Genomic DNA, 20,967 nt, shown 5'->3' with positions numbered 1-20,967 from the left:
GGGGAACTAAATCAGCTCCTACTTCAGAGCAGGGTCTAAAACAGATCTGTAGGAACTAATGACATACTGTAAGTGTTCACTGATTGGCCAAACAAACAAAACACCTGTTTGTTGATGTTTGTTAATGCCGTGAATAAAGACATCGCTGTCTGCCGCTTCATAGTTCCTGCTGTCGGTGCGAATGCAACCAAGAAAACTGCCCAAGGAGGAAGCTGCCCGACTGGTTCTCTCGGGATCACCCTCCTGGCTATTTCCCAAACTGAGTTCCTGGAAGTACACAGTGCTAGAGCGCCTGATGTTACTGTAATGTCATCAGTGTTGGGGAAAGTTACTTTTAAAAGTAATGCGTAACTAATCATGTTACTTAGTTCATTTTTCTTGAAAGTAATGAGTTACATTTCTTACGCGTTACTTCTTAAATCTGGGCAGGGCTTGCTTGTTTGCTTTTAAAATAAAAAGTTCTGTTTTTGGCAAATGTAAAAGCCCTTTCACACCAAAAGCCTCAGGCTAAAGGAAATGTAAATTAATGTCTGTACAGTAAAACACAGAAGAAGAAAGTTCAACACTGTTCAGCAATAAAAACTAAGAAGAAATGTTAGTTTATAATTAGATTAAATACATAAAGGATATTTGTATTATTGAACATATTTAATTATTGCAGCTGAGTCCTATTCTGAGTTGCTTTTATTAATTTAGAGGAAAACTAAATCTGAAATTATATATATATATATATATATATATATACAAAAATAAATTAAATTAAATTTATGCATTTAGCAGACGCTTTTATCCAAAGCCACTTCCAGTGCATTCAGGCTTTTTACCTATCATTTATATATATGTAATTTTTTTTTTTTTTGCATGAGATTAATTAGTGCATGTTCAAATTTATTCTAGAACTAAAGTAACATATTACTCCCAATTTCTCTCAACATGAGTACAGGAGAGCTTTCAATCAATAAATGGGGAAAAAAGTAACTTACTGGTAACTTATTTGATATTTTCTTGTAAGGGCTTTTACATTTTCCAAAAGCAGCACTTTTTTATATTCAAAACAAACAAGCAAGCCCAGCCTAGATAAGAAAAAAAATATGAAAAAGTAACAATGCATTACTTCCATAAAAATTAATAAAAATAGTTTGCTTTTTTCAGGAGTAATGTAATATGCATTACTTTTAAAAGTAACTTTCCCAACACTGGTCTCGTCGTCTTATAGTCCAAAGCTTGTGTTTGGTCTTTCTAACCCCGTCTCCTGAAAGACCACAATGCTGAAGGTAGATCCAAACAAATCTACAGATCTCTTCCGTCGATAGGAACCAAACGTTGGCTTGATCTTTGAGCTTTCGGGTCGATCCTCTGCGTAGTGTTGATGTGCGTACAGACTATAATTTGGCGTGAAGGCATGCAGCTGCGGGTAAGAAACCAAAGGAAGGATTGTGCTTGAGCCATGGTTTATTGAAATGATTCAACAAAATCACAGGTAGACAAATTATTTTCAACAAACAACAGGGATACATTAGCTGAGATGATCCAACGTTTTTTTTTAAGGAGTATTAAAGTTCATTCACATTAGCGAATTTTCACGGGAACAATGTCCATTGTCTGTTGTCAGTAGTGTAGAGATGTATGAAGCAGCTCACACAGAAACACTATCAAACCAAGCAGCTTTCTGTTCGTTTAACATGGCAAATCTGTATGACCCAGCTGCAAAATCTGCTTCGCTCTCATTTTTCATCCTGAAATGACTAGATTTCGCCAGCAAAAATGTGCTGAACAATTTTAATATGAACTTCCTTTATATTTAAGGCCCATTACACCCAGCACAATGACTATAACGATAACAGTAACAATATAGTTATAATTTACAGTAATAGTTCTCTAAACTACAACAACATAGCAGAACAATATTGTTGGATCCAAAATTATTTTTTTGAATGATAAAAACATTGACAGCCAATCAGAACTCCTGCTTTAAAGAGCTTGAGTATATAAAGACTGCCGTGTGAAACCATGTTATTGTACACTGGTCTGGATGTTGATATAATTATCAATATAGTTATCGATACCTGTGTGAATGGGCCTTTACTGTAAGAGGCATATCTACACCCTTAAAGGGATAGTTTATGCAAAAATTACAAACCTGTATGGATTTGGAACAAGATGAGGGTGAGAAAAACAGATTTACATTTTTGACTGAACTATACCTTTTATGCCTCTGGTGCTGCTCGCCTTTCAAATGAATGTACTATATTTTAGTTTCAAAAATATTGTTATTAAAACTTAATGGAATAGGAATAGTCATGATCCATTTATTTCTATTTACTTTTTGAGAATAGACATGAAAATTTAATTTCCAACTTCTGATCTCTTTTTGCTAGAAGACACCTGGTAGATTATTGCTGAACTGAAAAACTTGAAGAAGAAAAAAACACTTTTAAAAGTTTAAGTTCATTTTTGTAAATTATATTTGATATTTCATATTAAATATATATTTTCCAGAGAATATTTTACTCTAAAACTGAAAAATCTAAGCCATACGTTTAAACAAGTTATGTAAAAAATTTGAGGTTGATCTCTCAAAGAATTTGCTTTTATTAAGATTTTGTTTGGTACCATGTTTCCACTAGATGAAGTCTGTTTCCAGTACATTCATTTTCGACCACGAACAGTACAAGTCTAAATAATTTTCAGAACCATTTAACCTTTTCATTTCATGTTCATGATTTTCGTGTGGCCACGTAGCACTACCATGTTCTGTAATTCTAATGAAGTAAATAAAATAGAAAAAAAACACAATAGTTCTTTCAAAAATTGCTGAACAGCACCAGAGGTTTAACAGAGGTTCTGAATGTTAGCAGTAAACAACTATGTCAATGTATCTGGCTGTTGGAAACTGCTGTTATCGCGACTATAATAGTCATCTGAGATGTTCTCCAGAATTGCACATGACTGGGTTTGTTCTTTCATAGCCGTTTCGAGAGTTCATTTAGAAATGAAGTGCCGTATCTTGTGTTCCTGGCCTTCAGCCCGGTGTCCCGTGTCCTCCTGAATGAGCTCCACGAGCAGATCCTGTAGCTGTTCTCTCACGGCCCTCGTGCGCCGGGCGTCCTCCCCGTCGTCCATCTCAGCGCACTCCTGCACGGCCCGCTGCAGCGCCACCTGCAGGGGGAGCCCTGCTTTAGCACCGAGCAGCGTGGGAGAAATCCAAGGCCTGAAGATCTTCTCACAGATCACCTGCGGAGAGACAGAAAGAGAGAAGCATGACCGATATCCACCCCAAAGGGAAAAGCATGGGTATGGATGAGGGAAGCAGACATTAGCGTCATCCTGGTCTCGTTTCATCATCTCCAGAGCAATCATCAGCCATATTTGCCATGCATGCCGTTTGAAAGCAATGGTCTCCTGGACCCAACGGCCTGAACATTACAAAGCCCTCATTGTTCTGAATGGCAGGCCATACAATGGGAAGGTAGAGGTCACCAAGGGTTGGGTGAAGTGATCGGGAACGGAGAGAAGGATCTGTCTCAGCCACCTGTGGCCCGGAGCTTGACTGTTAGCTTGTTCTCCTTAAGGGAGCTGGGACTGACAGCAGGTGTTGACTACGAACAGATGAAAGACGTGTAACTGAAGTATCTAATGGAGAAATTAAACCTGCACATACTTGTGATGGTGGTGGCATTAAAAAATATATATATTTATTGTCCTCTACTTGTAGTAACTTCTTTGCAAATAATATTTTTGTAACTTTGCTCAGTTACTTTGTCTGTCTCTAAGGTGATACAGATATGTGGTTTCTATTGAAGATTATTTACACCACGGAAAGAAACTGTTTAAATGAAACTTGCATAATGGTGGCAGCATTCAGAAAAATAATTTTGTTACTCTTATGATCATTTGTCTCTAGTAATTTCACTGGAGCTTATTTTCCTCTAACATAGCACAGATCTGTTTTAATGGAGGCGTATTTCTTTTACAGAATCTTTTATTTTGCAGTTTTGAGTTTATATCCCTCTGTTATGACTTTCTTTTTTAATCAGAATTGTGAGATATAAACTATGAACTTTTAATTGCGAGTAAAAATATCATAATATCATAACTGTGGGATAAAAAGTTGCACTCAATGCAGTTTAACGTTCTGATGACAGTAAACTATAAAAATAGATTTTGCTAAAATCATTGAATTACATGAGGATTTTCTGATCTGAGCCATTTGCATTTTTGGTAGTAATCAGATAGTTTTGGGTTTTATATGACTGTTCATTTGTCGCTTTTTAATAGTAAATTTTTTTTGTAGAAATTACTTAGGTGTGTCTTAATTCACCCTACAATATTATTATTTTTTTGTATTATTATTGTAATTAGTAAATTAAGTGTGGTTTAATTCAGCTTACATGTTTGTTTCCTTTTTTTTTTTTTTTTTTGACTTAAGTTTGTATAACATTCCGTGCACTTTTCTTGGCAATGTTTACTGCTGAAGAATGATTGTGTCCTCAAGCTATTTTACTGGTATTCCTTTATGACAGTTTTCCAAAACCACATATATAATGGCTAACCACATACTCCACTGGGTTATTCAATGTTGAGATAGAGAAGAATTGATGCAAATAATTAAAGAATTACAGTATATAATGGAGTCAGAATAATGAATGCCTCACTCACCTGAAGGTTACTGTTCTTGCGTTTCGGCCCACATCTGTTTTTAGTTTTGTCACACTTGGAAATGCAGTCGAAGAAGTTGCAGTCATTGTCACTGGTGCAGTTCTGCTCAAGTATTTCTCTCATTTTAGGCTCAAAAAAAGCCATGTCCACATCTATAGCCACCACCTGACCAGTGAAATACAACACAATAATCAGAAATGCAGTGTACGGTATTCATATATATATATATATTCAGTCCGGAACCGCTTAAATATTCTAGTATTCAAAGCACAATTTATACCTAGAAATAAAAATATATTTAAAAATAAAATAAATATTTAATATTCTACATTCTAAATTATTTCTAGGATGCAAATCGGATAAGTAATTTTTTTCATGTTTAAAAAATCTTTTGTATATGTCAGATGTATTTGCTTACATTGTAAAATACTTTAATAGAGATCTTAAAACATGCAATCATTTGCATTGAAAAAAAGACATAACTATTACACATAATTAACACTGTATTCACTAAAAACAGATATTTAGAGATAGATGATTCATTTCAGATGGATAGATTGACTGAATAAATGGCATAGGATTTACTTAGAAACTATTATCATTTAGAAAATTTGACAAATAAACAGCAAGTAGTGCTAAATTCTGCCAACAGTGTGAGACAAGGATGGATAATTATATATAACAATACTTAACTATAATAAATATTGCAGAATAGTTTAATAACAATGAACTAATTATTACAAGAATATTCATATCTAATACTGGAAAGATATATACTCTTTATAGAAATGTTTTTATTAGATTTGGATGCTTGGATGATTCATTTAAACACAATCACATTGTAGTGAACAGTGAACCACATGCTTTTATGTTCTCCTTAAGAGTCGCATCAGTTCATAGTTTTCTGATTAAATGAAATTATCTAGCAGATGCTATAATAACCAGCTGGTGAAGGCGTCCTAAAAAAAACACTGAGAAATGTTCAACTTAAAGAAAATAAGAGATGAATTGCTGTGATGTCTATAACAATGCCCCAAATCCTGCCAAAGATATTGGCAAAAAAAAAAAAAAAAAAAACACAATTTAAAGCTTTAAAAACGCATCAAATGCAATGCAAAAAAATGGATCTTCTGCAGTGTTTTTGTTTTCTCTTCAAATACAGATATCAAAACATACTTAAGTCTTGTTTTCTAAAGACAATTCATCAAAATTAAGTGATGTTAAGAAAGTGCAGTAAAAGTTATTTCTAATCTAATGAGCTATTCAAGCCATAAATAGCTTATTTATTTATTCAACAAATTAAAAAGTAATGGAGATCTTTTGGAAGTTACATTTTCAAATGTTGTATGTAGAGTATGTTAGCATATTGTATTCTATTTTATTCTCCTATCCATTCTATTTACTCTTTACATTTTCATTACCGTATTTTTCGGACTATAAGTCGCACCTGAGTATAAGTCGCATCAGTCCAAAAATAGGTCATGACAAGGAAAAAAAAACATATATAAGTCACACTGGACTAAAAGTCACATTTATTTAGATCCAAGAACCAAGAGAAAACATTACCGTCTCCAGGCACGAGAGGGCGCTCTGTTTTCAGTGTAGACTACAGGAGCAGTGAGCAGCATAGAGCGCCCTCTCGTGGCCTGAATAGGTAATGTTTTCTCTTGGTTCATGTCAAATTAATTTTGATAAGTCGCACCTGACTATAAGTTGCAGGACCAGCCAAACTATGAAAAAAGTGCGACTTATAGTCCAGAAAATACGGTACTTGGTTTTTAAAAGGTATTAAAAAGTCTTAATGTTACCTTCAGAATCCCTGCTGTTAAGTGTTTACTCACCGTCAGGTCTTTCCTGATGGCAAAGTTCTCTGGTTTGATGTCACAGAGGTGTAAGCTGTGGGAAAAGTCGTTCTCGAAATGCTCCACCATCTCTAGAAAGCTCAGGGCCACTCGTGGCACCATATCTCTTGCGGTTATCGTCTTCTCCTGTCCGCTCCAGGGGCTCGGCGAGGGGCTCAGCGTCAGCTCCTCCAGAGAGAATATGTGCTGGTCCCACGCGTGTCCGGCCGCCAAGTACTCCACGGCGTAAAAGTGACCACAGGAGCCCAGGATCTTGGCCACGTGGTGGGTTAAATCCTGCAGGACCCTGAGGAAGGTGTACTCCTCCTGCTGAAGGAGAGCCCAGAGCGAGGCCAGCTCCGCTCGAGAGTACGTCCGCTCGTTCTCCTTCAGCTTCTGGCCCCACAACCGGGGCAACGTCAAGTTAGCTCCCGTCTCCAAACCCAGAGAGTTCTTGATCTCCAGCGTAGCGAAGAAGACGACATCCAGCGGAGAGAGCTCCTCCTCGCCTCCCGCTCCTCCCGCTGCATCCTGGTACTCCAGCAGAGCTAAAGCCTCATAGGAGGAGAAGTTCTCCAGCTTTGACTTGAGAACGATAGGCACCCCGCGCCAGCTGGCGGACATGACCTTCTTGCCATTCTCGTAATAGAGGCAGCGTTTGTATTCCACACGACCGGCCACGCAGAGGTCCTCGCAGAGGTCACCGGTCAGAACGCCCTGCTGATACTCAGCACACTGAAACAAACACACAGAACAGGCAGTGCTCACTTTAGAAGCCAAACATGCACTGTGATTGTGATTCGACTTCTATCAGCAGTGATTTAGACACGTAAACATATCTACAGAATAGATTAGGGCTGTCAGTCGATTACAATTTTTGTATCTAATTCAGTACAGGGTGCTGCGATTCATTTATCTAACTAAATTTGGCTGTGAAAAACCCCCAACAGATAATTATATTTTAGGCTACAACTGCCTAGCATAAACTGTTAATGATGACAGGATTTATTTGATAGATTTTTGGGTGAACTATACCTTTAATGTTTTTTTATTTATTTATTTATGTTTTTTAATAAATGTATTGATGTTCTGGAGAATCTGAAACTGCCAGTAGGTGGCGGTAAATGTCTTAATGAGTCGATTCGTTCAAGCGTCTGATTGACTCAGGAATGAAGTGATGGGCTGTCTCTGTGATAATTCTTTGCATCATTGATTCACATGATTCTTTCAAAACGCAGATTCATTCAGAAACTTGGCACTGCTGTGTTACTCGGAGATGCAGCTCTGCTGTGGCTTTATAGGTTATATATTCGTTGGTAAAATTGAACAAAAACACGGTATTGTGTTTAAAATATAACAAAATAGCAACTTCGTATTTACTGTGCTGTTGTATAAAGTCACATTTGCACTTGTTTTCTTCATGACAAAAACAGCTCTGGTGTGATATTGCTCTCACTGCTGGTGTGCTTATCATTTAATAGAAATATGAGACAAAAACTCATGCAGTGTTATCTTTTGCTCCAATATCATGAATTTGATAAACATCTGCATCATATGTCGACCGTGATCTGTATGAAATGTAAGATGATGTAAAGGTCTGGGGGCGGCGCCAGTGCATTAACAGTGTTATATTTGAATCACATTATTTTTTTATGACTAATTAAGTTGACACGTTTCACTGACAGACCTACTTGAAATTAATTTCTCGCAATTGTGGGATCTCGCAATACTGACTTTATTTCTCACAATTATGAGTTTATATCTCTTAATTCTTACTTTATTTCTTGATATTACAAGTTTATATAATGCAGATATGAATTTATTTATTATAATTGTGAGTTTATATCTTGTAATCCTGACTATTCCTTGCGATTATGAGTTTATCTCTTGAATCTGACTTTATTTCTTACAATTATAATTTACAGTCGAACCGAAAATTATTCAGACACCAGATGTAATTTTAGAAAAAACATTTTTTTTATTTTTTTTGTAGTGGGTGCAGTGCAGTATTTCATTTATATAAGTGAGAATAGCTAAATAAACTGTGACATACAGGTATTATACCAAAACAATTCTTACCAAGATGAAGGAATATTGATGGTGTCTGAATTAATTTTGAATATATCTTGCAAGTCTGACTGTTTCTTGCAATTATGAGTTTTTATCCCACAATTTTGACTATATTTCTTGCAGTTGCGAGTTTATATTGCAGTTTATCCATAGTTTTCAACACTGATAAAAATAAATGTTTGATCATATTAATCAATAATCATCATATTATTCTGATATCATGTGCATTAAAGCAGAAAACATTTATTTTAAATTGTAATAATATTTCACAATATTGCTGCTCTTACTGTTAATTTTCTAAGCATTTAAAGATACTTCTTTCAAAAATGTTTTATAAAATTTAATAAAATAAAATAAATAAGTATGATCAGAAGTCAAAGTAAATTATTTTATTTATTTGAATAAGTACATGTCAAGACTCAGAACAAGTATGTTGTTTTAAATTATTTTTACAAAAGTATTTTGCAACCTTAAAGTAGACACTCTCTTACTTGCATTAAATATGTATATATAAAAACATTATATTTTAACGTTATGTTTATTATTTGTATTCCTAGGAAGTCAAGAACAAATTCTGATCTCGGTATGATGTGTGTCATGTCAAACTAATTTCCATAGCGTTAAAGCTGTTTTTAATCACTGCATGTATCTTAATTCCATCTCATATCTCACTTATTAAATATGTGCCTATGTTGAGATACGGCACCAATGCCACCTGTCAGCATATTTTAATGGCATGCATGAAATTCACATATTTAATCTTTGCAAAACAGTCTAATAATCATTTTAATGCATGGTGTTAAAACCGAACTGCTTTTCCTCTTGCCCCTCTGGCGAAAAATGAAGTAATTACTGGTTGTTGCTGCAGTCTGCACATATATATGGCTCAGGGGCTTCGGGTGATTTGTGTTCCACAGAGATTACCCTGCAAATCGTCCTCTGTCACCTCCCAAAGTAAACAGCTGTTATCCTCACTCAGCTCCTACAGTATCTGCATTGGATTTAGCATGTTATATATGTTTTCCTTATCATTATCAATCATAATGGATTGGTGGATGATCTCCCATCCCTTGCTTTTCCTCTTACATAAAATATGTCCTCTGTGTTAAAAAGGCCTGCTAAAGCTCTTTACTGTTGTGTCATAAAGCTGAACCTCACACGTTTGTATGATAATTAAAGGGGGGGGGGTGAAATGCTATTTCATGCATACTGAGTTTTTTACACGGTTAAAGAGTTGGATTCCCATGCTAAACATGGACAAAGTTTCAAAAATTAAGTTGTACGTTTGAAGGAGTATTTTTGTTCCAAAAAAACCTCTTCTGGTTTGTCACAAGTTTCGGAAAGTTTTTTTCGAGTATGGCTCTGTGTGACGTTAGATGGAGCGGAATTTCCTTATATGGGTCCTAAGGGCACTTCTGCCGGAAGAGCGCACGCTCCCGTATAGCAGAGCACTGAGAGCACAACAGACTTCACTGATCAGAGCGAGAGCGTCGCCAAATGTCACAAAAGGAGTGTGTTTTTGGTTGCCAGGGCAAGACAACCCTGCACAGATTACCAAAAAAAAACAGCATTAAGGGAGCAGTGGATGGAGTTTATTTTTACAGAGCATCAACGGAAGTGTTTGTGTTTGTTCCCTGCATTTCGAAGATGCTTGTTTTACAAACATGGCCCAGTTTGACGACGGATTTGCACATCGTTTATTTCTTAAGGATAATGCAATCCCAACGAAAAAGGGTCACGATCGTGTGTTGGAACCGCATGCGGTGAAACTGCTTCAAATATCTCTGTGTTGTTAACTTAGCTATCGGTTCATGAGCACATCAAGTAAACAACATGCGATGTTGTCATCAAACTGCACTTTCCACATGTACAGCTTAAAAAATAAAAATAAAATAAAAAAGACGACAAAGTGGAACTTAGTCATTTTCCAAAAACGCTAAGCAATTATATACAGTTTCAGTACATACCACATAGAGACGCCTTCGCTGATGCTGCTCTTGTTCAGTTTCAGCCTCTGGATCTGATTCTGGATCATAAATACACGCTGAATCTGACTGTTAGCCGTGGTTTGTTTTTCCTCACGGTAAAGTCACAGCTTCCAGACGCTCTCAACGCAAAAGTCTACTCGCGCTCGTGATTCTTTAGCTCCGCCCACACGTAGCGCCTCCAGCAGCTCGTGTTTTTCCGGGAAAAATCTGTACAGACTATCTTTCTCTTATGAATATAATAAAACTAAAGACTTTTTGGAGTTATGAAGGATGCAGTACTACTCTATAGGTACTCAAGATTAACAGGATATTGAGTGAAAACGAGCATTTCACCCCCAACCCCCCCCCCCCCCCCCCCCTTTTAAAAATGGCAGTGATAACACTAGGTTTTTACATTCTCTAAAGACTTCTCTACTTCTCTGAAGATGAGTGACTGTGCCAACTTCATGTGGATGTGCATATTGTCTCAGGTCATAAAATCTGTGATATTTTGGCTTGGATTTAGGACATTTTCTTTTTCTTTGTGTTTCATTGGAAATCTTTGTTTGAACCCATAAACAATTAACGGCATTGTGTGATTAAAATTGAACCAGATGGTGAAGGAATCAAAAAGTGTATAAATGTTCTTTCTTACTAAAAGTAAAAGTTTTTTTTTTTTTTTTTACCAATTTTACCAAAAATGCTGGAGATTCTTGGTAATTGCTGTATTTAAGCAATTGTTCATCAAAAAATAAAAATTTGCTGACAGTGTACTCATTGTCAAGCCATCCATGATGTAGATGAGTTTGTTTCTTCATCAGATTTGTAGAAATGTAGCATCTCATCACTTGCTCACCAATGGATGCTCTACAGTGAATGGGTGCCGTCAGAATGAGAGTCCAAACAGCTGATAAAAAACATCACAATAATTCACACCACTCCAGTCCATCAGTTAATGTCTTATAAAGACAAAAGTTGTTTGTTTATGACAAACCAATGTAAGGGAATCAGGTAAATTTAGCTCAAAGGGAATCATTTAAGATTTTAAAGGGAATTTGAACAGAATCACTGTTTCACAGCTGTTCACGGAGACGCGCCTGCGGTTCAGTGAACGGGCCGTTTAACATCAAATCTGCGCTGGATACTAATATCCAAACTATAGTGAAACCACTATCAATTAGCACAGTAACAAGATCGGCAGTTTAAGACATTAACTTGTAAGCACAAAACACAAGATACTTCTCTTTTCAATATGAATAAGGCTTTATTAGATAAATCTAAGACATATAAACTAATCTAACACATAAACGCACACAGTCACACATTCACACAAGTTGCAGGAAGATCGAAAGTTAGGGAAAGATGAGTTTAAGAGAATGGAAATATGGAATCCCAAGTTAACAGCAATACGTTAAATTGAATAGACATGAACAACCATTAATCACTTATTTAACCCTCGCATTGAGTTCCTCAATGTGACTAAAATTATATTAGATACACCAGTAAAGGTCACAGTCTGGAGGTAAAGTTACTTGCATCTCCTGTGAAGAAGGAGCTTCGGTGAAAGGGCTATCCCGAGGTCGTTGATTGGCTGGAAGTTCAGTCTCTGAAGTGACGTCTTGGGAAGCCCGTGGTTGTTGGGCGTTGGCTGAAAGTGCAGAGTCGTGTTCGCTGGTTGAAGTTGAATGGACGTTACAAAACTTAACTCAGAACACTAAACTCTCAAACGGAAAAGAAAAGAAATAAAGTTTGACGAGACTAGGTTGTGTTCCTTCTCATCGTGGCATAGTAGCAGCAGGCAGGCCGAAGCACGCAGGAACCGCGCTCAAAGATTGATGACTAAACCGCATGGCTAGATGCTACAAGCTAAAGCTAGGTAGCAAAGCTACAAGCTAAAAGCTAAGAGCAGGCATGACTGATAGCACAAGCAATGCTAGAACTAAAAGCAAAATTTCATGGGGTCCAAAGTATTTAAACTTCCTTGCTGGCCACCCCTCAAATGTTGCCTTGACCAATCAGATATGGTCTTGGCTCTGGGGTATCATAAATCATTTGTTTATCTTACCAAGCATGTGGTTCTTGCCTCACAGGGTCTAATTTTGGACATGATTCCTATAACATGATTATGATATATTTTACAAATAAATGATTGTCAGGACAACATCAGGCAAGAAAATTCGATTATATCAATACTAGACATGACTATGTATCCTATAGTTATAAAAAGACATACACAATAAGTGATTATACATGATAGTCAAATGTGTGGGTTACACGTAAATGAATATGGAGTTAAGCAATGGAACGATTCATTTACAAGTCTTTTTGAGTTCATTCTGGTCCATATCTATGTACAAGAAGCAGTTTCTTTGCCATTCTCTGGCAAAGGGACTTTTCTGTGAAGACAAAGTTTTAAAGCCCTTCCCCCTTAGGAATTTTAGTCTGGTTTCACTGGCTGGGGGAGGAAGTCAATGCAAGTATTTAACATGATCTCCTGGGTTTACATGTGATGTCCAGCGTTGCATTTCAATCACGAACAATAAATTTGACAATCTCTTCTTCATATTAAAATTGTTAATAATTCTTCTATTGGTGTTAATGTTGAAAGCTGTTGTGTGAACAAGTTGGTTGGTTGGTTATCTTGCTTGGTTCTTGTGGCACTAGAACTGATTTATGACTTCCTGAGGAGTTCGGCTCTCGTTTCAATGCACACAGCTCTGATAGACTCTTTAATTTGTCTGGTTCGACTCATTTCTGCTACACCAATCCATCATTAAGATGTTTTTTTTTTACTTAAACCCATCACCTCAGGTTGTAATATGAGGATATAATCCATAATAACGCTTCATCCAATGAGAAAGTCCATCTCCTGTTGTCTCTCACATCAAAATCCATCCACATATTTATTTAGAGCTGTTTTGGCTTGTAAACAGTGTTTGATCGGTGCAGATTTCTCTCTTGATTCAGTCAAGTACACTATTCACTGGAGAAAGCATTTATACTATAGGACTTGTAGTTTTACCTGGAAGCAAAGGTACAATGTTAAAAACGTCTTAATGATGAATATGTTTCTTACAAACAGCTTTTGGCATCATAATATATTCTGACGGCACCCATTCACTGCAGAGGATCCATTGCTGAGCAAGTGATGCAATGCTACATTTCTCCAAATCTCCAATGAAGAAATACTGGTAAACTATTCCTTTGAGTGTGTATTAAATTCAGATCATGTGTACTTTTTTAAGTAAAGTTAAATTTTTTCTGATTCTGATTTTGCTTTGAAAGCAATCACAGACCATGCTGGAGACAAGTAAATTAGTGTACACTTTTCTCTCCAGCATGTGAGTGTGTTTCTTCTGCACCAGTGGACACGTACAAGTAATGATAATAATAATAGCCAGCACCAGTAATCACCTGAATTACTCCCAGTGGGTCGCTTTACCGTGACAACACTCGAATAAAGCAGTTGAATCTCAGAGGTCTGTGATCAGCTCGACTGAGTCTAAACATAGACCGAGCTTGCTCTCTCCAGATCCTCTCAGGAGCCTCTCACAGTGTTTATGTGCTCTGTGCTCACTCTGCGGCTTCCGCTGTTTTCGACGCTGTAAGTGCCAGCCAAATTCCCCACATGTGTTTTAATTCTTCAGACGGGGCAACAGCTCCCGTTTGCATGTAAACTTTCCCACTGTGAGCCCCAAAGTGACTCGTATGTTGTAAATCATGGCTGTGTTTGTAATCTAGTGGTTAGGATGGTTTTTTTGGTACAAGAAAGAAGATTAAGTACTGGATTTGAAAGTTCTCAGAACTTTTGGCAATGTTTTCTCAAAGTTATGAACGATTGTTTTCCGGTAACAATTAGTCAGGAATGTTAGTTTAAACTTATATTATCTTAAATAATGTTCTCAAAACATAAAATGTTATTTATACATAATTCCTAGGATGTTTTCTTTTCAAATGTTTTAGTTGGACACCCATCTAATGTTTTTTTTTTTTTTTATGTTACTACTCGTTTCAGAATTTTCAGGGAACATTCAAGGTAACATTCAAAATTTGCAAAATTCTAAAATAGAATGTTCCAGCATTTTTGTTGCAAAGAATGATGAAAAAAAAAAAAGTAAAACATGTAAAGAGAACATAACCCATAACCTAATTGGAAAATTAGCCACACATTCCTAAAACATACTTTTGGTTGATTTGGCACATCATGTCAAATGCTTTTAATCTGAGTATTTTAAATTAACTATAGCAATTTATTTGTTTATTTATTAATTTATTTATATTCTTGGTTGCACTGACTAAATACACATCACATTCTTAACATAATTATTATTTATTTATTTATTTATTTTTCACGGAAAAATCTATAACCATTGAATATTTTTGGCTAAATGGAATTTTTAGTTCCAGTCAGGTGTCTGAAAATATGCATCGTCTATCCAGTCAGGCTGTTGATAGCTATATATTTAGCACTGTTTGCATCAAGCATCACTTATACTAGCTTATGATTTGTGTAGCATTAAACCCTGGTAATAACTCATTCTGCACAGTTTGTGCTGTGCTATAGACATGAGTCATTGTTGGGGAGATGTGTGCTGTTACTAAGCAATTGCACTTATTTTTTTCACCTGGTGGAAAAACAGAAAACACACACACACACACTCACACACTGGAGGAGGCACCATACGGAGACATATCTAGGGAGCAGAAAACTAAAAGGCTCCTGTGAGTCGTGCCAGTAAACGAGCACAGCTCCAGTGCTGCGTGAGGACATGAAATAAGAGGGAAACAATATTTCTTTATGCTTCTGAGCATGTAAGGTAATGATTAAACATCAGGCCCCAGAGAATAGCAGGCTATTTCTGTTGCCCACAGGCTGGCCTGAGTGCCGTCCAGTCCCAGCATGCCAAGAATGTCTGCATCGGCTGCTCCGGGTCACTCCATCACTTTCACTTTACAAGAAACTCACTAAAACTGGGATACAACATGAGAATGGGCCTATTGTCCTCCAGTATACTCTTATATGCCAAGAAACACATCCAGCGGCCCCTAAAAGCTCCATTTAAAAACATTACATTTTATTATAAACAGAGTATTAAATCAGCTGGCATCTGCAAACAAACGAATGCTCAAATAATGATTTTAATCAGTTGGTGTTTTGGAGGGGTTTTTGTTTTTAGTGAACGTATGAAGTCAGTGTTGTACATTATATATAGTAGGCTACCATACAAAAGTTTGGGGTCAGATATAGTTTGAATATGTTTTAATACTTTTATTGAGGCAAGGATGCATTAAATCGATGTGATCGATTTATTTCCAACAAATGCTGCTCTTTTGAACTCATCAAAGAATCCTGAACACAATGCATCATGGTTTTTACCTAAATATTGTGTAGCACGACTGTTTTCAATATTGATAATAATCAGAAATGTTTTTTGAGCAGCAAATCAGTATTTCTGAAGATCATGTGACACTGAAGACTGGAGGAATGATGCTGAAAATACAGCTGCACATCACAGAAATACATTACACTTTACAAGATATTCAAATAAAATCCAGTCAGTGGATCACGTCTACCCACCGCATGAAAGACCACCTGTGCTTAACCTTCACATGAGAGTAAAACAAAGCATGAAACTGTATGGAGAGCCTGCAGCAGAGCACCACTTAAAGAACAGTTACTGTAGGTTCACTACTTCATGAACTCATGCCAGCAGTTGTACTCCTCACAGATGGTACGGCCGATTAAAAAAGGTCTCGTGTAGTTCAAAGCTCCTCAGCCACATGCTGCCAGAAACGATGAACAGTTTGTGTGAACGTGCACCACTCACCGCTGTTTATTACAACGCTGAAGCCCTTAGAAACGCTAAGTGTTTGGCAGATTAGCAGGCTGTTTTAACAGTTCATCAATTGAGAAATGATTTTTGTGTTTTGGAGATAAAGTAAGTTGCATTATAAAACCTTGTAACTAAAATGGGTTCGGGTCTCCATTAAAGCACTAAGTTATTGATTCACCTATCAATCCTCACACTCGTTGCAAATAAACATGACTATTTCTGTTTTACGTAAGTGTTTAAACCAGGTGTGTGGTCATAAGAGGAAAGGAGATGACAACGTATGGCTGGATTTGATTCTGCAGCATTTCCAAATAAACATCTAATGTGGATTATGAGAACCATCTCTGTGCTTTTGAACTGCGCTAATAAAACAATTCAGTGGGAAATCAGACACGAAGTACAGAATAAACGAATCAAAACTTCGAAAACTTCTATTTTTCTCATTTGGAAGCTGCTCTGGATAAAAGTATCTGCTAAATGAATGAATGTAAAGCACATTTTGGCATCCTAAAGCTGCAAGCTTTTTTACTCCTGGTAAAATAATGGATTATATAGAATTACTTTCCTAATGCCATAGAAGAAGCATTTCTGGTTCCACAAAAAAATATTCAAAGGTTCTTTAAAGAACCATCTTTCTCTTGCCTTTTTATAATCTGAAGAACCTTCTTTTGCCACAAGGAACCTTTTTTGAAACTTCTTCAGATGTTAAAGGTTCTTTATGCAACCATTTACACAAAAAAGGTTCCAAGGCATCCTTATTTTAAAAATCCATATGGAGCAAAAAATAACTGTTTGTAATTTCACAATAACATGAAAATTTAGAAAGGTAGAAAAAACATAAGTTTACTTAGTAAAAAGTACTAAGATGAAACAGAGTAGCGCCAAACATGCGTCCAGGATGTTATAAACATAAAAGTCTTCAGGTGTGGATATACGGATCTTCATTTTTCATTGTTTGACTTGTTAAAATAGACCGATAAAATTTGTTATATAAATATGTTATTTTGCATTGTACCTTTTGACTGCGCAGATATTAAGAGGTTAAAAGAAAGAAAATAACACAAAGTAAAACAAAACTCATTGTAGAGCCCTGAACTGTGATGCCTGAGCCGAAATATTCTCCCTAAACGTCCCTGAGAATTAAAAAATGACTTCGACCCATCAATTACAGCAGCCAGTCTGTTATTTTCATCTTTAATGCCAAAGTGACATGCACCTCATAGTTACATCTCCACCCGGTCATCATGTGCACAATACTGACACACAGCACTCCATCGACTTACAGCTGCTGAATTCAATATAATATTTATTTTAGCCTGCCCAAATATTAAGAATTAGATGACATTTGTGTCATGATCTTAAATATTACAGAAGCAAAAAAATGTAATTCACTCAGTTTCACTTTCTTGACAGCTCAAAGGATTGCATCAGTCAGAGTTACTTTGATTTTAAATGAACTAGTCTGATACATTTATTAACTTTGATAATATATATATATACTCCACAGAAAGTTTGATGAAATTTTGTAGAAAGACTGGAATATTTTCTTGTCAAACATACTCCAATAATCAATTTTATTTATCATTGAAAAGTAATTTTTACTGTGTATATGTGACCTTGGAGCACAAAAGCAGTGTTAAGTCTCTGGGGTGTATTTGTAGCAATAGCCAACAATACACTGAATGGGTCAAAATTATACATTTTTCTTTTATACCAAAAATCATTAGGATATTAAGTAAAGATCATTTTCCATGAAGATATTTTGTCAATTACCTACCATACATTTTTTGATTAGTAATATGCATTGCTAAGAATTCATTTAGACTACTTTAAAGCATATTCTCTCAATATTTTGATTTTTTTGCTCCCTCAGATTCAAGATTTACAAATAGTTGTATCTCAGACAAATACTGTCCTCCTAACAAACCACACATCAATGGAAAGATAATTTATTCAGCTTTCAGATGATGTATGAATCTCAATTTCCAAAAAATTTACACTTATGATTGGTTTTGGTGTCCAGGGTCAAATATATGTTCTTTACAATTTGACATTTCAGTGCTAATATTATTAATGACTTTTTTTTTCAATTAACAATATTTGTTCAGCAGACATTTTGATAAGTAAGTAATAAATAAATGAAATCTCTGAATCTGCTCAACTGGTTTTAGTAATGATAGTTTCCCTCTAATTGACACCAGTAATCATCTTCCAATCCCCGTCAGGATTGTGCGGTTCCCAATGTGGCAACAAACGAAATGTTCTTTCAGCGCTCACTTGACATCACATAATCCAGTGGCTCTGAAAGAGCTTTCGGTTTCCCCCGAGGAACAAAGCTTAAGCCTTTAATGGAGGAGCGTTACTGCTGGTACCCATGATTCAATGCTGGACGGAGTAATCCTGCCGAATACACTGGGCGTCATTTGGTGGACAATTCATCAAAATCCCTGAGTTACCACTACAACTGCGACAGGACAGGACCGCTGAATTGCGGATGGCACTGAATTATATTTTGAAAAATGTAGCCTGTTGGTCTGATGTAAAAGTACTGAAGTTTACGTTCAAGCTAACCAGTGTTTCACGCGCCGGTCAGTTTGAGATGTATTTTGCTTCTAGTGTGAAGAATAGTCAGTAGAAAGTATCTAGAATACACTTTCAATACATTGTATATGTTTGCATCTGAAATAATACATATCTTTAGAACTGTAAGTTTACTTTGAAACTAAAAAATAAACTACACTGTAACAAATATAAACCTCTCCAGCTCAAAAATTTCCAAATCTAAATTTTCCAATTGGCCTAATTGAATTTTAAAAATTAAATTCACACTAATTCAATTTGGTCAATCATATGTGATCAGTCACTAGAAAAATATTGAGTTGGAGAGATCTTTTTTTTTCTTCTTTTTTTTTTACAGTCTATTAATATTCTCAAGGTTTTTAAAAAATAATTTATATTTAATTCCAGTGTTTTTTTTAGTACAGTTGAGATTCTATTGTAGTCCGAACATGTTTTATATTTTATACATTTCTATTATTTTTATATTTCTGTGTTACATTGATGATTTAGTTATTTTGTTGAGTCGTTTTAAGTAGTTTTGGTCTTGTATGCATTTATATAGTTGTATATAGTATTCAGTCTTAGTTTTAGTTATTTTTTTAGTTAAATATAATATATATATATTTTTTTTTTCCAATTAATATTTATTTCAAGTAATGAAAACTACTTGACATACACCAGTGGTGTCTTCCCTTAAGTTTTACTCTAAACAAGTACCAGTATTGTTTTTATTTGCCCTCTTTTCAAGCTAAGCAAGTTGATATCCAGACTTTTTGCTCATATCCATAACGTACAGACTTGTTGCTAGAATCCTGATTTGAGCGATGACAAACAAGTTGGTCTTACCACCCTCTGCAGGATCTCTTTGCTCTTGTGGTCAGTGCAGAAGTCAGAGAACATGTTCCTGTGCACGAACACCAGTCCGTTGAGGAAGAGCCAGGAGGCCAGCCACAGCAGGACGACCAGCAGAGCGCTCCTGCGGCACAGCTTCGCCCCCAGACACCGGAGGACCCCACGCAGGGACCGCTGCATCTGTGAGGACCCCTTCCACAGGAGCCCTCAGCTTCTCTCTCCAGGAGGAGGGCGTCTGTGGCATCTGTGCGCCTCTCTCTCTGTCTCTCGGTTGTTTTGTGAATGAGCGAGTGTGAAGAACGACTCGCTCTGCCTCATTCACTTACTCTTCCTCTAGGCTCCACTGTGTTTTCACTCTCTCTTTCTCTCTCTCTCTCTCTTCATACAACACTCCACCTCTTTCCGCTCTTCCTCCCGCCCCCTTCTTCAGTGCTTTCCTCCTTTGGGTCTCCTTCTTCTCTGTTTCCAAGGCAGCCGGGTCTTTCCTGACAGATCCGTCTCTTGTGCCAGACGCAGACCCTCGGATTTCTTCACTTGGAGTCTGTTTGTATTCTAAGCACTGCCAAAAAAACAAGAGGCCGGCGTGGAGCAGTGTTTCTGCTTATTTGATTAGAGACGGATTCTCCCACGGTCATAACGCCTGTATATTTGATCTGCTCTCGCTGCGGTGGGAATCTCAGCGGTTGTTTTCCTCTGATTGTGAGAGTCTGCAGGAACAGGATCCCTAATCGCTCGTGCTTTCTGGCCAAGAGAGAGAATCGTTCATGTGTTTTATGTGTGTTTCTTAAGTGCCAATTAAAGCTTTTTTAATGCTATGACAGATCCCCTGCGCTTTCTCACAGTCTCTGTTGTTTGCAGATGGAGCTGTATTTGTTTTCGGGTCTTGCTCAAGGGCTCGGGAGGTCATTTGGAGATACAGTAGTATTTATGCTGTTATTGTTTCTGAATGCCCATCAAGGCTGCATTTATTTCATCAGTAAAAAGAGTAATATTGTGAAGCGTTATTCCAATTTAAAGTAACTATTTTCTATTTGAAAATATTGTAATTTATTTCTGTGATGCTCCGCTGTATTTTCAGCATCATTCCTCCAGTCTTCAGTGTCACATGATCTTCAGAAATCATGAAAATATGATGATTTACTGCTCAAGAAACATTAATGATGAAAACAGTTATGCCCCTTCAAA

The 20,967-nt window shown here is 36.6% G+C and overlaps 1 protein-coding gene across 2 annotated transcripts; it reads right to left on the bottom strand.

Annotated features, from left to right (window-relative positions):
- Positions 1 to 1,434: 1,434 nt before the first annotated feature.
- On the bottom strand, positions 1,435 to 20,341 carry dipk1c (divergent protein kinase domain 1C). 2 transcript variants are annotated; one of them, XM_052596445.1, is made up of 4 exons: positions 19,777 to 20,332; positions 6,501 to 7,235; positions 4,660 to 4,824; positions 1,435 to 3,234 (listed from the first exon to the last, which is right to left on the bottom strand). In XM_052596445.1, exons 1-4 carry the CDS (start codon positions 19,960 to 19,962, stop codon positions 2,983 to 2,985), a joined length of 1,338 nt encoding a protein of 445 aa, XP_052452405.1. In that variant the 5' UTR covers positions 19,963 to 20,332; the 3' UTR covers positions 1,435 to 2,982. The 2 variants fall into 2 exon arrangements, with proteins under 2 accessions (XP_052452405.1, XP_052452406.1); XM_052596446.1 differs by having other exon boundaries at positions 3,091 to 3,599; positions 19,777 to 20,341.
- Positions 20,342 to 20,967: the final 626 nt, after the last annotated feature.

Source organism: Carassius gibelio, chromosome B24, assembly GCF_023724105.1.
Source record: "Carassius gibelio isolate Cgi1373 ecotype wild population from Czech Republic chromosome B24, carGib1.2-hapl.c, whole genome shotgun sequence".
Taxonomy (NCBI): Eukaryota; Metazoa; Chordata; class Actinopteri; order Cypriniformes; family Cyprinidae; genus Carassius; species Carassius gibelio.
This window is presented reverse-complemented; position numbering and strand designations above follow the sequence as displayed.